Source organism: Cucurbita moschata, unplaced genomic scaffold (assembly GCF_002738365.1).
Source record: "Cucurbita moschata cultivar Rifu unplaced genomic scaffold, Cmos_1.0 Cmo_Scf00030, whole genome shotgun sequence".
Classification (NCBI taxonomy): domain Eukaryota; kingdom Viridiplantae; phylum Streptophyta; class Magnoliopsida; order Cucurbitales; family Cucurbitaceae; genus Cucurbita; species Cucurbita moschata.
Genome location: NW_019268546.1, coordinates 61,649 through 84,337, shown reverse-complemented (window position 1 = coordinate 84,337; position 22,689 = coordinate 61,649). Strand labels below are relative to the sequence as shown.

Sequence of the window (22,689 nt, the reverse complement as noted above, 5' to 3'; positions counted from 1 at the left end):
GGGGGGGGGGGGGGGGGGGGGCTATCCTTTCACAATGTTAGTCCATAAAATCCTAGTTCTCTTCCCGAAATGATAGTGTAAAATTTGAACAAGAAAACGTCTAAAGATTACTGCATCAACACGGAAAATACCAAATTCGTCATCCTTTGGCACGAACATTCTATATAAAGGGTCTGCAAATAAACAAACGGTTTAAACCCTCACTCTTTCTTATAAACTTCTAAGACTACCTTGGCTTGAGATGAGTCAAATTATTTCTTTGTTGGATGCTGTCTGCTGTGTTGGTAACTCCCGTGAGCTTGCTGAGCACAAAAAGTTGTGGCTTTCTCCTGGAAAAATTTCTTCCAGAGCCACTTTTATGCTGTTAGTTGTTCATTAGTCAAATAGTTAACAGCTTTTGTTAATTAATTTCCATTAGCTTTCTGTTTTCTTCTAATCGTGGACAATTCTACTCCCTAGACTGCACCAGACATACAACCCAGCTAAGGAGGTTCTTACCACGATGATTCTTCCCATTACATTACTGACCCTTTGGATCTTCAAGGAAGATAGAATGATCAGTTATTCAGTTCTCACTAATCAGCTCAGTACTTGTGCACATTTTTCTTTAAACCATTTTCCTAATCCATTTCCTGGTTGTTCCAAATATTAACAATACCAAGACCCCTTTAGCTGAAGATAAAGAAACCTTTTCCCATATTTACTGAGTGGTTAACCCCTTCCTGGTTCCTCTCGTTCTCTCCCAAGGAAGTTTCTGAATAGAATTTCCACTCCTTTTGCGTTTATATATTTCCATTTTAAAAATTTATCTTGGGCTCTTTCCAAATCAGGATCCAAATAGCTGAGGTTTTTAGGTCTTCTCACAGAGGTACAATATAAAATATTTGATATTAAAATGTTCAATAGCACATTCATGAGAGGCAGCAGTGACTGAAATGTCCTCATGGATACAATTCATGGTACTGTAGAAAATTTCTTAAAAAATGTTTTTTCCCCTTATTGTCCGGTCGGTGTAGTTGTTATATTCTTATGGTTAAAAACTTTTAGCAGCATTGCCAAGAGAAATTTATGGGTAAATGTTTTTCTATTTGATTTTCTATAGTCTGGGTGGTACTCCCTGGTTACTTAAGTATCACTTTTCTGATTTGTTGAGGGGGTGGGGGCTGTTTTGATGAATTATGCACCATACATCTTCGTAAGAGCATCGAAGATGCCTACATAGTGATTGATGTGTAAACTTGAATAAGTTTATTGAGTTATTATTGCTCTTAGTGAGCTTATTTTATAGTCATGTCTTCTTAGTCTATGTTTGATCTTGTTGCAGATTATTGTTGCTGGGATCTCTAATAGAATATCATCTGAAATGGTAATTCGAGGAAATATTTTATTTGCCTTGCACTTAATCATACCTTGTGTATGATCTTTACCTCTTGCAACAGTTTTCACTTTGCTGCTGTACATTAGGTGATTATTTCTTTAATGTTATTCTCCAGCTTAAGAATATTGTTGCTGCATTTGGACCTCTGAAGGCCTATCACTTTGAAATCAACAACGATCTTAATGAACCTTGCGCCTTTTTGGAGGTGAATTTTCATGCTTTATGTGCATTATTTTAGCATGCTTGTCTCAAGTGCTATTTTATTGTTTGTAATGATTTGGGAAGGATCTATATTGTTGTGGAAACTCCGTCATATTTACACAACCACTTCAAGTCAGAAAATGATTCTCCATATTAATCCTTCAAAGCCTATGTTATCCTTTAGTATTTTGTTTTTCTACTGTAACATTTTAAGTTCTCTATGTTATCTCTTTGTTCATAAATGCTTTAGACTTTATATTCTTTCTTTCTTTCTTATTATTTTTCCTTACAATATATTAAAGATATAAATCAATGTGGTTATGATTTAAATTGTTCATTAAACAGCGCAGACCACCTTGTACGTTTTAGTCTTACTTCATAGAATAAAAAAAAACAAGTAAAAGAAAATTTCTGCACCATGTAATGGCATTTTAATTGATTCATTTTGTCAGAAAATTCATTAATCGACACATTACTATTTTTCATCTCTGCTTAGTGGTAAGACCTAGAAAACAAGTTATTAGTTTTTCATCATATGCTGAAAGAAAGTTTGGGTGGATACCGCTTGCAGGATAAATAACATCCTTGAACTATATTTTTGGTAGTATATGCAATCCCTTAAAACTTGTTTTAGTGATATTTCCATAATGCTTCTTGATCACAGTCTTAGTCCGGGAGTTGGTAACTTCAGTTAGTAGTGTCCTGTCGTTCTCCTCAAGAGGAGCAAATATGGGTTGCTTCTTATTACCGTGAAAGATTCAACGTGCAAAATTTTACTAACTAATGGGCGCTTTTAAATCTTTTAGTTTCTAACCAATGCACATAGAATGCTATTTTCTCTAGGAATCATCAGACCAATATAAAGCAGAAGGAAAACTGCAATATAGTATAATATTTGTCTTTGAACTTGCTCGTAATACCCATCAGTGAGACTCCAGCTATTGTAATACCTAATCATCGGTTTCCAAATTGAGTAAGTTCACTTTCTGATGGAAATATCTCAGGATAGATTATTGATTTCCTTTGAAATTTCTTGTTGACATTTGGTTTTAGACCTCCACATTTGAATACATGCCTTTGGTTCTGATGGACGGGACATGTTTTGCCACTTTAAACCACTATATTTCAGACACATTGGTCGATCTTTTTAGTCTGTTTGCCTTTATGTACTTGCAGCTTTATATCAACAGCACTAAAGCTAGCATTTATAGACATATAATAGGTAATTTATATATTCAACAGTGATAGGTTACTCAATGTCTCTTCTCGGCTATTTTACTAGGAGAAACTGTTTGCACAATATTCAGCATGAATACTTGATGTTTTTTTATTTCTTTGTTCCTTCTAGTCAGTAACATTTGTGTTGAAGATATCTATGATGTTCCCATATTGTACTTGTGGTCACTGTAGCCCATGGCAATCCTTTGATCATTAGTTCAAGACTTTTTGTTTGTTTGTTTACGAGTATCGCATAGATTGAGTTATCAATTTCTCTTTTAAATAGATAAAATCACTTTTTATGTGCATGTTGAATGTTGGCCTGTTATTATGTTGAATTTGCTTTAGGTTTAATTTATGAACCTCTTGGTCTCACAATTCCTGAGCATGCGCCATCTGACAAAAACCTAAGTGAGTCGAGCGAACCGCCATTTCTTAGCCAAGAAAAAAAAAGTGCGAATAAGTTATGTTCTGGGGCTTCAATATGAATGCCCATCTTCTTTTAAACCTTTGTATTATATGCCATTTATTTGATCAATCTTTTTTCCCTGATCACATTCGCACTCAATCTATTTATCAGTATGTTGACCAATCAGTTATGCCCAAAGCTTGTGCTGGTCTAAATGGTATGAAGATTGGAGGGCAAGTACTAAAAGTGTTTCCAGCTGTTCCCATTGCATCGTTGGTACTACTCATCTTCTCTTTCTTTTCCCATAATTATTTTGTGATGGTTATTGATCACAATGAAGCGTCATGAAAATTTTATTTTTATTTCACATGGTGATTTGGGCCTTGCTTAACAAGCAACATATGTTAGGAACGTAATGGATGTCAACCGTGTTATGGGATTCCAGAGCATGTAAAACCTCTTCTTCAACAGCCAACAGTAGTGTTGAAAGTTAATGTGGTACGTTAATCTTTTTAATGCCTTTCTTCTGAAACCACTCTCCTCCCATCCCCACCCATCAGAAAATGAAAACATGGTCGCACACATATACACAGTGCAGTTTAATAGGCAAGCGGGTATGAGTATTAGTTAATTAGTGTCATTTACAGTCGTCTGATTTGGCGTCTTCTTTTTGGAACTAGTTTAATGCAGATGTTCTCCCTTTACTATCCGAGTCAGATATCAACGAAGTTCTTGAAGACATTCGGTTTGAATGTGCCAGGTCCTGAGAGTTACTAGTAGTGTATATTTCATTTAATGTGATTGTTGTAAAATAATACCATGCAATTTTGTAGGTTTGGGACGGTTAAATCCATGAATGTTGCAAAGTCATGCACTAGCTGTGTCAGTGCTGAAGAAGAATACAAGAGTATTTGTGATGTCACTGATGTGGAGATCAAACATGAGATTCAGGAAATCAGCACAATTGTGATTTCAAGAAATGATACTGATCATGATGATAATTGCCCCGACGATACTTACCAGGAGCAAGGTAATTACCCTCATAATGGTAGACATAAAAACGAAGTTGTGGAGGACAAATTGTGTCATATGGGTATCAAGGATGCTACATGTTTCGAAGACGTAGTTTGTAAGAGTGCATCGGAAACAATCCCTCGAGGATGCTGTGACAAGCAGAGCAGCCCAGGAAATGAACTTCATGATGTAAAAGTTGCCAAAATAATTGAAACTGGCTCAGATGAGAAACCAGTGCTTCTAGGTGATTCAACTACGGTGGTGGCTGATGATGAGAAGAAAGTTCTACATGGAATGGATCCCATGGTGAGAACAGATTCTGACACATCTGAGAAGAGAGAAAAGAAGGAACGTAATAACAATCTGGAGAGTTCATTTGCGGTGGGGAGCGTTTTTGTTGAGTTTGGTAGATTGGAAGCCTCATGTATGGCTGCGCACTCTTTGCATGGAAGGATTTATGATGGACAAGAGATTAGCGTCGAGTACATTCCTCATGATCTCTATCATAGGAGGTTTCCTAAATGACCACAGTTGAATACTCAATTGTTGTGATTTAACTTTTCGCTGTGAAGGCTCTTTAATTACTGAAGAAGGCATTTGTTAATGGCTCATTTTAGGCCAGCCTCAATATTTTTTTGATCATTTGGCTCGGAGTCTGAAGCAAGCTATATGGCGAAACAAGTCGTTTCTCTGAGTATGCTGAAACGAAAACTCTGGGAGAATACAATTACAATTCCCCGAGCTCGACGCCTTTTAACCAGTCTTTTTGCATCACTGATATATTTTCTTTACATGCTTAACAGGTGCAAGGAACTAGGTTATGGACATGAAAGATTAAGGGTGTGGATATGGGTATGGGTATCTTTTGAACATTACTTCCATATCTAACCTCTGTGTAACGTTTTACCTACCGCTGAGCTTTCGGCATTCTCGTGTTCTGATCTTTGTTGATGATCTCTCCCTAACAGTTGAATTAGTTACTTTAATACAAGAGATCATTATTTATCACCATTTTGTTTACCTCTTATATATAGTAGTACCTAATGGACTGGACAACGCCATGAATTTCAAGGGGCGGACATGGAAATGCAACATGGCAGCAATGTTCTGCATTTTTATCAGGTTGTCATAAATGATAGAATCTCTTCATAAGTTCTGGGAGTAATAATCTTTTTGCATGTTTTTCAGCCAGATTTATTAGTTTGGTGTAACGTTATTGTACCTTTAGACTTTATTTATCTCTCTTTCTAGGTGGAATGCATATTCTTAGTTAAGCAAGACTTTGTTGCGGCAAAGCAGATATTATCTATTTTAGGCTTTCCTTTCAGACTTTTTCTCAAAGTTTTAAAATATGTCTACTAGGGGAGGTTTCTACACCCTTATAAAGAAAGAATGTTCTGATCCCCTCTCTAATCAATGTGTGAGATCCTAGATCGAGTAGAGAGGAGAACGAAGCATTGTTTATAAGGGTGTAGAGAAATCCTTCCCTTTCTTTATAAGAGAGGAACGAAACATTCTTGCTGTGTGGAAATCTCTCTTTAGTAAATACGTTTCAAAACCTTGAGAGAAAGCCTAAAGAAGAAAATATCTACTAGTAGTGGGCTAAAGAACTGATTACAATTTATCATGAAAGAACTGATATTGTTCTTCATTTGCAGCCGCACGTGATAACTTGTATCCAAAAAGGTAAGGGTGAAGATATTCAACATTTTTGGGTTAAATTAATTAAAAAACATTTACTATCTTAAAAATATTAAAATAATTAATCTATACTTGCAATTTTTGTTCAATTTAGTTGGATCAAAATGCATCTTATGTCTATTATTATCAAGATTTTTTTTTTTAAATTTCAAAAAAAAAAAGAAATATTTTTATTAATTTAGCAAATTTTTTAATTAAATCTATATCATAATGCTATAATATACTTCTATATATGATCTTAAGCAACTCTATTTTATTCGATCAATTTAATGTTCGGATTTAAAATTGTACTAAACATATTATAAATTTTCAGTAATTATTGTGAGGAAGATAAGAAAAGAAATATAATAACATAACAATATTAATGTGAAGCATAAAGGTACACAAAACATTTTAAGTAATCTAATGCATGAAAACATTTTCATGTGGTAATAATACATGTGAATTTATGTGATTATGGGATTTTTACTGCAAAGTAAAGCTTAGTGGTGTCCGTTTCCGCCGCCGCCAAATCCACCGCCCGAGCCACCTCCACCTCCACCTCCACCACCACCATCACCACCAAGTCCTCCACCACCCTTTCCAAGCCCACCACCGTATCCACCGCCCTTACCGAACCCTCCTCCACCTCCAAGACCTCCACCCTTACCAAATCCTCCGCCATAACCACCACCATTACCGAACCCGCCACCATCACCACCTCCAAGGCCTCCATCTCCATCTCCATCTCCACCTCCATCTCCATCTCCACCTCCACCTCCTACACCACCACCAATCCCATGACCCCCTCCAAAGCCTCCTCCACTTCCACCTCCAATACCACCGCCGCCGCCACCACTTCCACCTCCAAAACCACTGCCACCACCAGCTCCTCCACCTCCAAAACCACTGCCACCACCAGCTCCTCCTCCTCCACAACCACTGCCACCACCATATCCACCTCCTAGTCCACCACCCTTGCCAAAGAACAGAAACTTCTCTTCCTCCTCATTCCTCGGTTTAGCCACTCCCCTAGCAAGCACACTGGACACAACAACATGAAAACATAACAAAGAGAACAAAGCCACTCTGTTCCAGCCACTACCCATCTTGGTACACCCCAATCAACAATGACCCAATGGATGAACTCTCCACCCTCATCCACACACCTATTTATATCCCATTAAAATCCCCATTTTTCCTTCGCATTTAATTCATCTCAGCTACTATACACATGTTCATATTTGTTAGTATGTTCATATCTATTAGTAGTGCACTTGAACTGTTACAAATAGTATTAGAGTCAACACTGCGCAATGTGCCAACGAAGATAATAACGCGTTTTAACTGTGAAACTGGCGACTTTCAAGTTTTTATAAATTAGATTGTGTAATAAATTATATTTTTATTTATGAAATATTATTTAATTTTATTATGATCTAGGGCACTTTGACTTATTATTTATCCAAAATTTAATTAATTAAAAAAGAGGGTAGCATTATTAATATAATTATTTTGGTTTTAGTGATTAATTATTGGAATTATTTATGTATTATTTATAATTAATACGTGTTTTTCATATACTTCTAATACAGTGATTAATGCTTTTAGCTTTTAGTAAACCCACCGACAAATCAGCCCCAAACAACAATGTAAACACTTTGGTATTATCATAATGGGATTAAATGAATAATAAATGCTTTTTAAATAAATCAAAATAATTATATTAAAGGTGACGTATTATCCTAATAAATGTTTAAATACAAAATTTGGTCATATTTATAAATATAATACAAATTTAAATTTTTCCCATATTTGTGAATATAAAATTATCAAAAGTAAATAACAAGTTAAAACAAATTCGTAATAGCATTAATATTTATAAACTTAATTTTTTATAAAAATATTTATAGCTCAATTTCAATAATTTTTTAAAATTATATTAAAAAAAACATAAACTTTATCTTAAAGATTTGTTAGATACACCTAAGAAAAAAAATAGATGAAATTAAATAATAAATAAATAAATTATATATATATATATATATATCATCCCGAACCAAATATGAAGTTGATAATTCAACCTGCATGTAACGGCCCAAATCCATCGCTAGCAGATATTGTCCTCTTTGGGCTTTCCATTTCGGGCTTCTCCTTAAGACTTTAAAACGCGTCAAACAAACCACTATTTATGAGGGTGTGGAAACCTTCCCCTAACAGACCGCGTTTTAAAGCTTTGAGGGGAAGCCCAAAATGGAAAGCTAAAAAATGACAATATCTGCTAGCGGTGGATTTGGGCCGTTACTAATGGTATCAGAGCTAGACACCGGACGATGTGTCAACCTTCTCGCTATTCCCCAAAGGGGGTAGACACGAGGTGGTGTGCCAGTAAGGATGCTGGACCCTTAAGGGGAGTGAATTTGGGGGCAGCCCCACATCAATTGGAGGAAGGAAAGAGTACCAGCAAGGACGCTGGGCCCCGAAGGGTGGTGGATTGTGATGTCTCACATTGGTTGGGGAGGAGAACAAACCACCATTTACAAGGGGTGTGGAAACCTTCCCCTAACAGACGCGTTTTAAAGCCAAAAGCTTCCTATTGGAATCTACAAAGAAACGATCCAATTGATCAAGATGCACAATGAGGATTGTATCCATACGATTTTGCACTTCTTGACAAATATAATCGTTAAGGGGAAGCCCAAAGAGAACAATATCTGCTAGCGGTGGATTTGGGCCGTTACACTGCACCCTGCGGATAAAGTAGGGTCGAGTTGATCGGATATTTCTAATCATTAAATTTGATTCATAGTTGGATTCAAAATTTATGGGCCGGCCCATCAGCCCATGTATAAAGAGTTGGATCATTCAAAGCCCAATATAATAATATTTATTTAATGAGGGAAGAATGTGACCGGAAAAAAAAATAATAAATAAAAAATAAAATTTCTTGCTGATTCGTCTGATCTTATCTTGTTCAAGCGATGATCAAATGTCATCCATAATATTAAATTTTACAATTATTTTTTAAAAATAGAAAATAAAATAAAACTATATCTAAAATTTGAATGTATTTTAAAATTTGTATAGTCTATACTTAAAAATAAATTTTAAATATTAATTGAATTAGAACAATTTTAGAAGAAAATGACATGAATAAAAAAACAAATAATCTAAGATTGGGACATGATAAAGACATTTATGGATCATATTTTTATAATTTCTTATGCCAGAATTTTAGGTCAAAAGTGGATGAATTATTATTCCATTATTAATTAAAGCTCCGATAAAGTATCGATTTAACTCGTGATTTATCTATTTAGACTCGAGAATGACTAATTTTTTTTAAATTAATTAATTCAATAATAATTTGATTTAAATAATATGAAATCTCTACGTTAGGTTAAAAAAATTATCACAATTTAATTATTTATTAGAGTCGTACTCCACATTTTGTGGGCACAAAAATGGACGATAGCTATTATAATAGGTGTTTGAATCTTGCAAAAAGTCTTGCAGAAACGGGTCATTGTGATTTGGTATAATCTCGATCTAGCTACATCGTTCTAAATAGTCTCTCGTGCAATTATTTGAGATTGAGTTCAAATTTGGTTAATCTAAACCATTAAAATTTACCTCTACATTAAAATACAAATTTCGTTTATATCATGAAAAAAAACGGCTAATTATGACTTTACTCTTTAATTTTAAGCTATAATTAAAGGACTCTTAAAATTTATTATTATTATTATTATTTTGTTAGAACATTTCAAAAAAATTTAAATTTTATTTAATAATATAAGTTATAAATATATTAAATTTGAAAGACTAAATTTATAATAATAATTTTAGTGAGAGAATATGATAGTTGAGAGAGAAAATTCCGGCAAGTTGCAGCTTCGATATGTATGAAAGGTTGTTGGAAAATGCTTTTCTTATTTTATATTACGCGTATACTCATTAAATAAGGTAGGAGTCGTTATATTTCCACGACAAAAAATAAAAATAAAAATAAATAAATAAATAAATAAATAAAAAAGAAGAAGAAGATGGTTGGAGATTAATTTTATTTATTTTTCAATAATTTTTATTTAAAATGGTCAAATGCCCGGTAGGTTGTGAACTTCACATGCGCTTTATCATCTCACAAACTCATGTTCGTGCGAGGTGAGATACGTGTTCGTTTACTACATCTTGATTAGATATATTTATTTTATCTGTACGAAAATTCTACGTTTAACAAGAAATGAGGGAGTAGAACACGTTTAACGAGACGTTTTATCTTCATATTTACCTCGCTTAAGATATATATTTTTCAACATATATCTAAAGAATATTATACCTTAAAAAATTTAATTGTAATATTGTTTTATATATTTTTTAATTATTAAAGGTTATTAAAATTTGAATTTTTAGCAATCATTTTTGTTTTAATTTTCAAATAATAAAATTTTGTTAATTATAAATTTATAACTATAAAAAAATTCGAAATATTAGAAAAATTAGTGCCAAATGAACTCAAATAATTAATAACAATACATAAATTTTATTTTGTTTATTTAATTTGTTATAAAAATGTGTTTTTGGCTCGAGAAACTTGAACTTATATTTTATTTAGTTCGTGTGAATCATTTATGAAAACGAATTGATTAAGATCTTTTTATGGTATGTTATGGAATAATTTGTATGATTTAAACGAATTTTATTTTTAAAAATCATTTTTAGATTTATATAATTTAAAATGCGGAGATTCTCAAAGCAAGACACTCCAAAATTCGGAGGAATGCAAAATTTCATATTATAAAATCATTTTATTTTAATACATTAAAACATGTATAATAGAAGCTATTATAAATTATAAGATTATTATAAAATAATAATCATACAAATTATATAATAATTTCATGAGGTTTTTATGCCAATAAAATCATTAAAAAAAAAAAATTGTTTGGTGCGTCACAATATCATGAATGTTAGCGCGTTAGGTACGGTCATGAAATCTTCATCACTTTCCCTTTCTTTTCTTTTTTCATATTAGTATTTCATATTTTATTTATTAAATTAAACTTCAATTGACCATTTAGCTTCAAATAAATAATTTTCGCATATTTTTTATTGGGTCTTAAAATCTCAATTTTGTAATTATTGAATCAAAATATGAGAAATAATTAATTAAATTATTATATGAGATATGTCGTCATTATTTTTTTTGCTGGAGATCTATTTTTGAGTGGTTATATTAATTTTTTTTAAAATCAAATTATTATAATTTTTAATTCTTAAAATAAATATATTTTCATATTATTAATGCGTGTTTGACTTTTGATTTCTTAGCTCATTAAATTGAGTTTAAATAATTAGTTCGCCATAAACGTGAATTAATTGCACGTTTTTATTTTTTGAAATTGATTATATAAATGAAGAATATCGTATTTATATTTATCAGGCTATATCATTAAAATTAGAATGTTACCAATGGTGGCTAGAAAATCGTACTTCCGTCCACTAAAGCCTAAAACGACGACGTAGCAGGGAGATTCCTGTCATTTCGTACACCCGATGGCAAATCCAGTAATTTTGGACAAACAATAAGGGTAGTTTCATAAGTTCACACCAAATATAATCAAGAACCACCAGTTCCCCTCATTCTCTTCACCCATATATATTCTCAGATTTTCGCCTTTCTTGTTTCTCTCTTTCCGTTTTCCTCTTTCGCTCTCTCGATCTCTCTTTATATTAATCTCAACCCTAGAACCCTAGGTTCTCCTTTTTCCTTCGCCGTCTACGGCGGCGACTTTCCAGACCGCCATCGGTGCTTAAATCTGGCCGTATTTTCATCCATCGCCGCCGCAACAATCGCCGCCCCTGGATCCGATTCCGTCGTGTCGACGTTTCGGATTCGGTTTGAACATACCGTTTTCTCTGGATTTACCTTCGGAATTTACGTTTTCACCCTTTTCGTTGCTAAAGTTACTGGCATTCACCGTCTGCTTCTTCTTCGTTGTTGTTTTTTTAACCGCACCAAGTCCTTTATTATTATTTTCCTTTTTTAGTTATTTTCCTTCTTTTTTGTCCTTTTCCTCTTGTCTTTCACGATTTAAAATTTGTTACGTCCGAAACGTCCAACTCTAGTGATTTGACGGGTGAACCTTTTTAGGAGTAGGAATTTACGATTTTACCATTTTGTAGTGCCACGTGGCATGATCTAAGGCTGAAGATGAGTAGTGTTCACTCACGCACCACCACCACCATGTTGCCTCCTGGGGCGTCTAGGAAGCGGAAGGAAGTTGAGGCGTTTGTGAAGCCGAAAGCTGTGGGAGCCGACTCCGTTGTGTCGAATCGCCTTCTGGCTGGCTACTTGGCTCACGAGTTTCTCAGTAAAGGCACTTTGTTTGGGGAGAAATACGAGCCGGCTCGAAGTGAAGCCGTTGGAATGACTTGCTCGCGGCCAGCCGAGTATAAGAAGACGAAGCCGGAAGCCGCCGCTGCGCCTAGTGTTGAAAAGGAAAATCAGAGCTATGCTGAGGTGGCAAGCATCTTGAAGATGGAGGGGGCCCACTTGCCTGGGATTGTTAACCCGGCCCAGCTCGCTCGGTGGATTAAAATGTAACTGCTTACGTGGCGTCATTTCATTGGCTGTAAATTTTAGTTTCTAGTTTGCGTTAATATTTCCCATTTCTCAAAACTGCAAGGATGGGAGATGAGAGACGAGTTTCCTCTCTCTCTCTCTCTCTCTCTCTCTCTCACTTAAAATGCTTTCTGGAAATTTTCTCTTTCTTTTATGTTCTCTTGATTTTCATATCGGCGTAGCGAAATCTGTTACCGATCAATGTATAGGACTGAGTTCGGAAACGGAGAATCGGTTCGGTTTGTTCTAATTCTGTAATCGCACAGTTCTCTTTCCATCTCGAATATGATTATATAATAATACTTCTCTTATTTTGCTCCTGTTTTTCAGATATTTGGTTGCTTTGGTTTCTGAAATGCAGCTCTGTAATGGATGCATGAATATATAGCTTTCAAATATTGCATCGATATTTGCATTAGAAAATGGAGTCACAATGATTGAGGTACGTACGCTGTTAAAATATTGTGCGCCTTACGAATTTATTTAGTTATATGTGGATCGATGAATGACTCCTCTCGTGTTTGTTCTAAATGATTGGTTCGATTGATCATCTTTTATTTAGTCGGCACGGCAGCCATTGCTGTCAAGGTTCGTTCCTCTGTCGTGCCAATTTAGAATTTGCATCATCCTTCGATTTTCGATGCGATTTTTTTCCGTTTCCGTCGATATATTGCTTTGTTTTCTTTGGAAGGAAACCGCAATTAATCTTGTAAACATTCTTTGTGGAAGAACAGATGATCGGATACTCGATTCCGTCATATGCATTAACAAGTTCTTTCACAAAGACCTTGTTATGGCCTTATATAATCCGAGCGAATTTTCTCTGTTTCTGTCGTTAACTTCACTTAAAAGGAAACCGCCATTAATTTTAGAATCATTCTTTCCGGAAGAAACTCTGGAGGATTCCGTCACCACGGCGTAACTTTAGTGTTGCCATAGGTTTTTTATTTTTAAAGTTATGTTTGCTTTTATTAAATTTTCACCATATTACAAACACATTTGTACCTTTAAAAAATTTGGTTATACTTTTATTATCTTTTAAAGCAATATGTAGAATTCGTTTTTGGAAAACCAAAAATAAAATAGGTATGTCTTCCCCCCATAAAATTGCCAACTATATGTAAATACTTTTCCCTAAATTGATTGAAAAAGTCATACAAAATTTCCCGGTCAACACTCAATTATAAAGTGGAAATTGATCTTACTTTTCTGTTGTTTTTGGTTTCAATTGTTTTCTTGCTTTTTTTTTAGTTAAAAAAAAAAAAAAAAAAGAATTTGAACTTGTGGCCTTAGAGTCAATGATTTATACTTAGCTTAAGATTTAGGTTTTAATTAGTTGAATTATATTCCCATAATTGTTTTGCTAATTGATCTTTGTGGAGTTTGCGTAGAGTGGATGGAGTGAAGAAAACGGTAGACATATGGAAAGAATGTTTAGAAAATATTTCAGTTTTTATTTTAATAAAAAAAGGTTAGTTAAAGAAGACTCAAAGTACTATAAAGTGATAAAATAAACCAAAATTTTGATGTAGAACTCATTATTCTAATAAAATTTGGGAGAAAAAAGAGCCATAAAGAAAATATTCTTAAGATTGTTAATGATTTTACGACCTTCATGGTCTCATGTTGTTATTTATTCCTCTTAAATAGTTCTTTCTTACCAAACTTTCTTTGCACCTATGTAGAAGGAAGGAAGTTGAAGCCTAAACGCGTTTGACGCATTTAAAAAGTTGTCTGGAAACTATATATATATATATACTGTTTTAAACCATATTTTTAAAAGTTAAATATTTTTTATTAATTCAATATTTTTCATTGGTATCTATTAGATATAAAATTGATTTTTTTTTTTTTTGAAATTAATGGATTTGTTAGATTAAAGTTGGAGGGTCAGGAGTGTAGAGACCTCATTACAAAGAGTGGGGAGTGAATGTCGCTATGGGACAACTGGCCTGTGAGATTTGATTGGAGTTGGTCACCTCTCATTCCCTCCTAGGTGTAACTTTTTGATTGGTTGTGGATCCTTAAATTGCCACTCTTCCTCCCTTTCCATCACTGGACCTTATGATTACGCTCATTTACAAGTGTTATTTAGGTTATTGTTCATAAAGTAAATCTCTATTGTCATATTTCACATTGTTTAAAAGTAAATTGAAGTAAAAACAAGTATATTAGTGTTTGAGCTTTTATTTGTAAAACAGAGTAAATGGGTGTAAAAAAAAGCTCAGTCTTTGTTCTTTTTGTGTATAATTGTAGAAAAATCTAAATGAGTTATGTATGCGATCATACTTGAAGGAAGAAGACAAAAATCAACTGAATTTGGGCGACTGTGAAATTCATTGAGTATAATGCTAGAACTAAACCTCATTCATTTATCACTTCAGATTTAGGATTTGACAGATTTTTAGAAAGTTCTCTATCTAAACTTTTCAAATCAAGAAATTTTTATCCGCTACACTTCACACACGGACCTCAATAGAAATCTTAGATCTTGAAGTCTATAAAGGTAGCTAAAGCTTCATTTTGGTAAATATGATTGTACAAGTTTCTTTTTTTATCACTATATCGAATCTCCCTTTAAGTTCTATTCAAGCTCCATTTTGAAGACTTCTTTCAACACATGGAATAAGTTAAAAGGGAGCAATAAACTTAGGATTCTTAGTGTTTCATTCGAGTTTGTAGTGGCCGTTTTCCTTTATATTTTTTTTTTGTTGTTATTTGCTTTCTATAGGTTGTAAGCTTTGTTTTAGCATTTGAATTCAATTTCTGAAACAACTTTTTCAACAATTTTGTTCTTGATTCACCTCAGTGCAAATTAGCTATAGATACATGTGTTTAATTCTTCTAAAAGTACTTATGATTCATAGTTTTAAGTGTTAATTAGGAATAAGTTGTTCACGCATTTAAATTGCATTTTGTTTGAATGGCAAAGAATTTAAAAGAGCTAGATGCAGGCGAAAAGGGATAACAATTTTTGTATTAGCGTTGCTTAGTTGAGAAAATTGCCCATAAAGGTTGGGCAAGGCACTTATGGCCAAATAAGGTTGAAACCCCAAAGGGAGCCAGTCTCCCATTAGTCTTGAAGGCCATGTTCCAAAGGAATTAATCGTGTGTCATAGATCGAACTAAGGTTAAGATCTTCCATGACAAACGATCTCATAAATGATCAATAGCTAAGGTTAAGATCCCCCATGACAAACGATCTCATAAATGATCAATAGCTAAGGTTATCCAATTAAAACTCAATCTTATGACCATTTTCTGTGATGACATCTTGAGAATTCCAATAAAGTTTTTGGCCCCAATTACACCACAATTTCTTTTATTCGGTTAAACTTCTATATAAATAGTGGAGTACAAATGTAGGTAGGGATAAACTTGAAACTCTTTAATCTCCTGTCAACGATGTTTACAAATTCAATAACTAAACTACTCATAACTAAACTACTCAAAGTGAAGGTGACTTAGCATAAGAGTTGGGCACATTTCTCTTATTTTGCAAGACATTATTTCGATTTCCCGTTTTATAGACAACTTGATTTTTATCAATAAAATTTGGAAGTTTTTATTTATTTTTAAATTTTGATCTGAAAGTTGTAAAAGAAAAATAACGAAATTAGTCCAAAAAGCGGCTGTGCGTGATGTGCTGTGAAGTATGGAAAAAGTGGACGTTGGGAAGTCGCAACGGCTATATTTTGTTTGAACTTCAAAATGATCATTACGAGTTTTGCACTTTTCCATTTCTTCTTTTTTCTCATTTCAACGGTCCTTCTTCTTCTTCTTCTTCTTCTTCTTCTTCCCCTGTAGCTCCCCTAATTCCCCGTCCTTCCTTTCATCCAATCTTGAAGCCCCTCGATTGAAACCCTAGTGATCTGCAAATCAATCTTGAAATCAAATCCAGATAATTCTTCTTCTGCAGTTCCCTTCACTGTAATGGCTCCAACGCCGTCTTCTAAATCAAATCAAAGTCACATGAGCCAATTGAGAACTCCTCAAGCGAAGCGGCTCAATTTCCATACCCCTAGGGCACATCCATCCCCTTTCCCCAATTCCGCCATTAAAGACTCCCAATCCGAGCATCCAGTAGAAGTAATCGGCCGGATCCGAGAATATCCTGACCGGAAAGAAAAACCGGTTTCGATTCTGCAGATCAATCCTGACGGTCAGAACGTTCGGGTTCGGGCTGATTTCGGGTACCGCGATTTCAGCCTCGATGGTATTTCTCTGTCGGAAGAGGAAGATCTCGATACGTTTTACAAGAAGTTCGTCCAAGCGAGGATTCACGGCGTTAAGTTGGGGGAGAAATGTACGATTATGATGTACGGACCCACTGGCGCCGGCAAGAGCCACACCATGTTTGGCTGTGCGAAACAGCCCGGGATTGTGTATCGGTCGCTGAAGGACATTTTAGGCGACGGCGAAAGTGAAGCCGCCGGCGGAGAGCGGTTGGGAGTTGGAATGTTTGTACAAGTTACGGTGCTGGAGATTTATAATGAAGAAATATATGATCTTCTAACGAGTAATTCTGGTGGAGGGCTAGGGCTTGGCTGGCCTAAGGGCAGTGCCACTAAGGTAATATGATCAGAATCCCTCAATTTCTTGCCTATTTGGTCTCTGTTCTTCCATGTCTAGATTTAGTTCTTTGCTTTTGTGAAAGAACGATGACAATTTTCATTCAAGAAATGTGAAGCTTTTTCAAATTTCTATTCGGTTTGATTTGCTTGTACTATTAAGTTTGTTATATATATATATATAGTTTGGACTGTTCTTATGGAATTGGAAGCTTGAAGCCATTTTGTTATTGCAGGTGAAGCTTGAAGTGATGGGGAAGAAGGCAAAGAATGCTACTTATCTATCTGGTAATGAAGCAGGAAAGATTTCCAAAGAGATTCAGAAAGTGGAGAAAAGAAGGATTGTTAAAAGTACACTCTGTAATGAGAGAAGTTCAAGAAGCCATTGCATGGTTTGTTTGAGCTTTTGAACTGTCTTCCTTATCTAGATGGTGAAATTTTCATAACTTTTTGCTATCTTCTGGATTTTTCATAGATAATCCTCGACGTGCCGACTGTCGGTGGGCGCCTAATGCTTGTCGATATGGCTGGTTCTGAAAATATAGAGCAAGCTGGGCAAGTTGGATTCGAGGCAAAAATGCAGGTGAAAATTGTTTAAACAGCAACCCCCCCCAACCCCCTTGTGGTTTTAAAGAACTAAATAGTTGTTCCCCTAAATCACAGACAGCAAAGATTAATCAAGGTAACATTGCACTGAAAAGAGTGGTTGAATCAATTGCTAATGGTGATTCTCATGTGCCTTTTAGAGACAGTAAATTGACAATGCTTTTGCAGGTAACTTTCCATGCTTAGAATTCTTATTGTTCTTGCTCAGATTATGTTTATAAGATTGATTTGATTTGATTGGATTGGATCTACCATCCATCTATCTCCAGGATTCTTTTGAGGATGATAAATCCAAAATTCTGATGATTCTATGTGCCAGTCCTGATCCCAAAGAATTACACAAGACGATCTCAACACTCGAATATGGTGCGAAAGCCAAATGCATCGTCCGTGGTCCGCATACGCCGACAAAGGATAAATGTGGTGCTGATGAGTCTGCTTCTGCTGTTATTCTGGGATCTAGAATTGCAGCAATGGATGATTTCATCTTCAAGTTACAAAAGGAGAACAAACTAAGAGAGAAAGAGAGAAATGAGGCACATAGAGAACTCTTGAAGAAAGAAGAACAAGTGGCAGAATTGAGAGCTAGGCTCGAGCAAGCAGGCTCGAGAGGATCAGGGGTGAGCGAGGAAGAGATCAATTCGAAGGTGAACAAAAGAACCGAAATTCTGAAACTTGAGTTGGAGAGGAAGCTGGAGGAGTGCCAGAGAATGGCTCATGAATTTGTTGAATTGGAAAGGAGAAGAATGGAAGAGAGGATACTGCAGCAGCAACACGAAGTCGAAACGTTGAGACGACGTTTGGAAGAAATCGAAACCGGACTATTGAATTCAAGGAATAATGCAGCAACAAGCAATGATGTTGTAAACAAATCAAGGGACATGGATGTCTGCAGGCTTGCTAAAAGGCTTTTAGGAGGAGTTTATGCAAGTGCAGATGCAGGGATGGTGAAGTCCATGGACTTGGACATGGATGATCAAGAACCGATCATCGCCGGTATGGATTATCAACCGTCTACCAACAATGGTATCCAAAGCCTACTAGAGAAAGTGAACGAGTCGGTCGATCACGACGTGTTTTCATCACGGTTTAGGGACAGTGATAGAGTATGCCTAAGTACTGTGTTAGAGGAAGACGATGCAGAAGATGAAGAGGATAAGGAAGTAATAGAAGAAAAGAGAGTCGTGAGTACAGTTATGAACAGAAGTCAGAATCTCAAGGAGAGATCGGAGATCGGCATCGGATTAATAAACGACGACGAAAACTCTAAGGACACCGCATTCTCGAGAAAATTGAGAATTCAAAATATATTTACTCTTTGTGGAAACCAGAGAGAGCTTTCACATCAAATTCTATCAGACATGACGGTAAGAACAAAACATCTGAACACTCTATATAACATTGCCCGTTTTGAATATGATCCTTAGGTTCTTTTTTGTTTATGTTTCAGAACCAGAAGGGAGGAGCTGTATTAGCAGAGAATGAAGAGGCAAAGCTGCAGCCTATAAAGCTAGCAGTAAAGAGGGTAGTGAACAGCCCAGGAGGTGTTGATGATGTTGTGCCATTGAGTCCAATTCCATTGTGTTCAAAGGAGAACAAGCTGCCCGTCACGCCAAATGACGTATCGCAGCAACACGATGGCGATGGCCTATCGCCGAGGCTTAGCACCACACCATTCATCACTGTAAGAAAACACTAGGAGAGAAGGGAAGGGGGAGATTTTTTAATGTTAGGCCTTCTTGCGTTTTCCATTGTGCTCAAAGGAGAACAAGCTAGCTGCCCGTCACGCCGAACGACAAATCGCAGCAACGCGATGGCCTATCGCCGAGGCTTTATCGGCACTGTAAGAAACAGTAAGAGAGAGAGAAGAAGGGAAAGGGGGAGATTTTTTTGTGGCATTTTGTTGTATTGGACAATGTTATTTTGAGTTCTTCCTTCCCATTGTTCTTCTAATAGGATTCAATTGGGTGATGGCTGGCTACCAGGAAAAGGCAGAAGAAGCTTTTCTGTCGACTCAATTTTTAAGGGATTGACGTCATTAAAAAGACAATTAAGAGAGAAAAAGGTTAAAATTGAGAAGTTATAACTTTTAAAAGGTTATCTCACGCGAATACTTGAATAGCACACGGATATGCAACTAAATATTGTTCAATTATCATAAAGTTTTGAAATATATGAGGTTAAAGAAACAAATATTATTTATCCATAAACGAGAAAGAAAAATATTATATGAATATTAAGAAAAACGAAACTAAGCCTGGGATTTGGGTCTAAACTTTCTCGAAGGCCCAAAATGAAGCCTGGGATTTGGGTCTAAACTTTCTCGAAGGCCCAAAATGAAGCCTGGGATTTGGACCTAAACTTCCTCAAAGGCCCAAAACGAAGCCTGGGTTTTGGACCTAAATTTCCTCAAAGGCCCAAAACGAGCCTGAGATTTCGGCCTAAATGTCCTCGAAGGCCCAAAACAAAGAATGAGATTTGGGCTAAACTTCCGGCCCAAAACGAAGCCTGAGAATTGGGCCTAATCTTCCTCAAAGGCCCAAAACAAAGACGGATTTCGGCTGAACTTCCAGTCCAAAACGAAGCCTGGGATTTGGGTCTAAACTTTCTCGAAGGCCCAAAACAAAGCTTGGATTTGGGTTTGAACTTCCTTCGAAGGCCCAATTTCTGGCCGTCTAAAATGGGTCTATGAAGCCTATTAATTCCGAGCCCTAGATAGAAGCTCTTATAAAGAGCAGGAAGACCACTTTCTTCCGTCTCCCCTCTATCGCGCCGCTGCTCTCACAGTTGCTTACGTCAAACAAGCCGCGAAAATGGTGAGATTCTCTCTGCAAATCGCGTCTTCTTTTTCTTTGAACTCTACATTCATCGTGATCGTTTCAATCTGTTCATTTTCGTCATTGGTTGTGCTTGTTTAGCCGTTTAAGAGGTATGTCGAGATCGGAAGGGTTGCCCTCGTCAACTATGGTGAAGACTACGGAAAGCTCGTTGTCATCGTTGATGTTATCGACCAGAATCGGGTAGGCATTCGTTTCCTGTAATCAACAGTTTTTATGTAGTGTTATAGTTCGTTCTGGTTTTGTAAGTTCTTCATAATTGCTACGTTGTACTCGTATTATACGGTTCAGTGCTGAAACTGCTAGACATTGAACTGTTTTTGTGTTGTTATTATGCCTTCTGAATATCATTTTTAGGTTTGACATTTGAAATCATGAAAGTTTAATTTTTCTTTAAGAACTTGATAATGGTGGTTGTCATTTCTTCTCGATCATTCTCCATTAGTTGATTCAAGTGTTCTTTTAATGTATGCAACTTGGCGTTTTATTGCTTATCTACAGAAGTATTATTTTATATTCTGTAGAATTTGCAACCATTTTTTTTTTCGAATGTTAGTTCTATCAATTTGGTTTTTTACTCTCTCATTGATCAGTGTCTTCATGGAAAATTTTGTTAAATCATTTGCATGAGCTTGACTAGCTAATTTTTGTGTTTTCCAGGCTCTGGTTGATGCCCCTGATATGGAGCGATCTCAAATGAACTTTAAGAGACTCTCCCTGACAGATATCAAAATTGATATTAAAAGGGTCCCTAAGAAGAAGGAGCTAATTGAAGCCATGAAAGCTGGGGGTATACTGCAATTTGTTATGAGCGTTCACTGTTAGTTTTATTTGCTTGTGCTTAAGTGTTTTTGTATCCATTCAGATGTTCAGAAGAAATGGGAAGATAGTTCATGGGGCAGAAAATTGATTGTTAAGAAGAGAAGAGCCTCTCTCAACGACTTCGACAGGTTCAAGCTTATGTTGGCCAAGATTAAGGTTTGTTCTGATTATCTTCTTTTTCATTTTCCTGATTTTTTTTTTTTAAAATTCAAGTGCTAATATCCTTATGGGCTTTGATTGGTTTATGCAGAGGGCAGGATTGGTTAGGCAAGAGCTTTCGAAGTTGAAGAAGGCCGAGGCCTAGAGGTTCATTTTTCAATGGATTTTCCCATTTTGCTGTCAACTTTCTTTAACATCTATAAGTCGTTGATTTATAGATCCAAACTTTTTGTAGCAGTATCATTGCCTTTAAGTCATTGTGTTCAACTTCGTCCATTTTTAATCTTAATACGCCAATTTCTTATTTGGATTTTAATTGTTATTACTTTATCATCCTCTTTGTAAAAGGCCCTTATATTTAATTGGCTTGAATACTAATTCTGGTCTTTCATTTGTGGGAGAAAGCGATACTAGGAAGGTGAATTATTATGAGTTAATGGTTAGGTATCACAACTCTCTATATTGTTTAAACTCTATTGTTTAAGAACTTAGGACTCACTTAATGATCTTCACATTAATGTTTTGAAGCTTTGCTCATTTTTATGGTAGTGTTTAACAATCCTAAATTCGACTCCGTGTTGTCTGTCTTTTTTTTATATATGTTTCTAAACTCCAAAGTTTTTGTAGGTCTAGCTAATTTTAAATTTAACCTTTTGATCATATTTTCAGTTATTTCGGTTTGAAAATTTGAATTGATTTGTTTAGGTTGTTTACACTTTTATTCTAGATCTCAGTAATTGAGTTTACCCATATCCACATTTATTAACTTTTAAATACTCTAATTAGAATTTAAATTTGGAAAAACTAATTGAGATGTTTGCGGCCTAACCTAAGATGCCATCATCAAAAAGTTATTCTATAATAACAATTATATTAACTTTTATTCTTAGAGTTTGCGTTTTGAATTTTCCCACTTGGGTTATTGCTCTTAGTCCACTCTAAATCTTAATAATAACAATTATAATTATGTTGAATGTTGATTCAAATGTTGATATGATCCATCTCCCACTATGATCATAATGGAATTTTTGTTTAAAGAGATTGGATTAAAAAGAATAATATTTTGGTTAAAAAATTAATATCTTAGTTTCATTATATTTTCATTAAAATTGAAGATTGATAAATGCAAGCGTTAGAAACTAAAATCAATAAAAAAAAAAAAAAAAAAA

At 35.2% G+C, this 22,689-nt stretch overlaps 5 protein-coding genes across 7 annotated transcripts in view; 4 read left to right on the top strand and 1 right to left on the bottom strand.

The window, feature by feature from the left end:
- LOC111464254 (splicing factor U2af large subunit A-like) overlaps window positions 1-5,231 on the top strand; it is a 10,316-nt gene extending 5,085 nt beyond the window's left edge. For all 3 annotated transcript variants that reach the window (XM_023108373.1, XM_023108372.1, XM_023108371.1), the window contains 6 exons: window positions 1,325-1,366; window positions 1,494-1,583; window positions 3,378-3,482; window positions 3,615-3,704; window positions 3,887-3,966; window positions 4,040-5,231. In XM_023108373.1, the coding sequence (XP_022964141.1) occupies window positions 1,325-1,366; window positions 1,494-1,583; window positions 3,378-3,482; window positions 3,615-3,704; window positions 3,887-3,966; window positions 4,040-4,745 (1,113 nt within the window). In that variant the 3' untranslated portion in view covers window positions 4,746-5,231. The remainder of the gene's footprint in view (window positions 1-1,324; window positions 1,367-1,493; window positions 1,584-3,377; window positions 3,483-3,614; window positions 3,705-3,886; window positions 3,967-4,039) is intronic.
- Window positions 5,232-6,403: 1,172 nt separating this feature from the next.
- LOC111464397 (glycine-rich cell wall structural protein) lies at window positions 6,404-7,009 on the bottom strand. The gene has a single exon (XM_023108594.1). The coding sequence runs from the start codon at window positions 7,007-7,009 to the stop codon at window positions 6,404-6,406; it is 606 nt and encodes a 201-aa protein (XP_022964362.1).
- Window positions 7,010-11,564: 4,555 nt separating this feature from the next.
- Window positions 11,565-12,783, top strand: LOC111464257. Its single transcript, XM_023108375.1, has one exon. The coding sequence runs from the start codon at window positions 12,115-12,117 to the stop codon at window positions 12,505-12,507; it is 393 nt and encodes a 130-aa protein (XP_022964143.1). The 5' UTR covers window positions 11,565-12,114; the 3' UTR covers window positions 12,508-12,783.
- LOC111464255 (kinesin-like protein KIN-10A) lies at window positions 12,670-19,710 on the top strand. Its single transcript, XM_023108374.1, has 8 exons — window positions 12,670-12,759; window positions 12,856-12,967; window positions 16,445-17,097; window positions 17,333-17,488; window positions 17,572-17,679; window positions 17,760-17,870; window positions 17,972-19,069; window positions 19,153-19,710. The coding sequence occupies exons 3-8, from the start codon at window positions 16,459-16,461 to the stop codon at window positions 19,399-19,401; spliced, it is 2,361 nt and encodes a 786-aa protein (XP_022964142.1). The 5' UTR covers window positions 12,670-12,759; window positions 12,856-12,967; window positions 16,445-16,458; the 3' UTR covers window positions 19,402-19,710.
- A 693-nt stretch (window positions 19,711-20,403) lies between these two features.
- On the top strand, window positions 20,404-21,906 carry LOC111464148 (60S ribosomal protein L14-2-like). The gene is made up of 5 exons (XM_023108227.1): window positions 20,404-20,518; window positions 20,621-20,722; window positions 21,200-21,329; window positions 21,405-21,517; window positions 21,612-21,906. The coding sequence occupies exons 1-5, from the start codon at window positions 20,516-20,518 to the stop codon at window positions 21,663-21,665; spliced, it is 402 nt and encodes a 133-aa protein (XP_022963995.1). The 5' UTR covers window positions 20,404-20,515; the 3' UTR covers window positions 21,666-21,906.
- The last annotated feature ends 783 nt before the right edge of the window (window positions 21,907-22,689 follow it).

Coding starts and splice junctions, on each gene's coding strand:
- LOC111464397 (XM_023108594.1), bottom strand. CDS start 7,009: ATGGGTAGTGGCTGGAACAGAGTGGCTTTGTTCTCTTTGTTATGTTTT.
- LOC111464257 (XM_023108375.1), top strand. CDS start 12,115: ATGAGTAGTGTTCACTCACGCACCACCACCACCATGTTGCCTCCTGGG.
- LOC111464255 (XM_023108374.1), top strand. CDS start 16,459: ATGGCTCCAACGCCGTCTTCTAAATCAAATCAAAGTCACATGAGCCAA. Junction 17,680..17,759: donor GATTCGAGGCAAAAATGCAG/GTGAAAATTGTT, acceptor CCTAAATCACAG/ACAGCAAAGATTAATCAAGG. Junction 17,871..17,971: donor AATTGACAATGCTTTTGCAG/GTAACTTTCCAT, acceptor ATCTATCTCCAG/GATTCTTTTGAGGATGATAA.
- LOC111464148 (XM_023108227.1), top strand. Junction 21,330..21,404: donor TGAAGCCATGAAAGCTGGGG/GTATACTGCAAT, acceptor GTATCCATTCAG/ATGTTCAGAAGAAATGGGAA. Junction 21,518..21,611: donor TTATGTTGGCCAAGATTAAG/GTTTGTTCTGAT, acceptor TGGTTTATGCAG/AGGGCAGGATTGGTTAGGCA.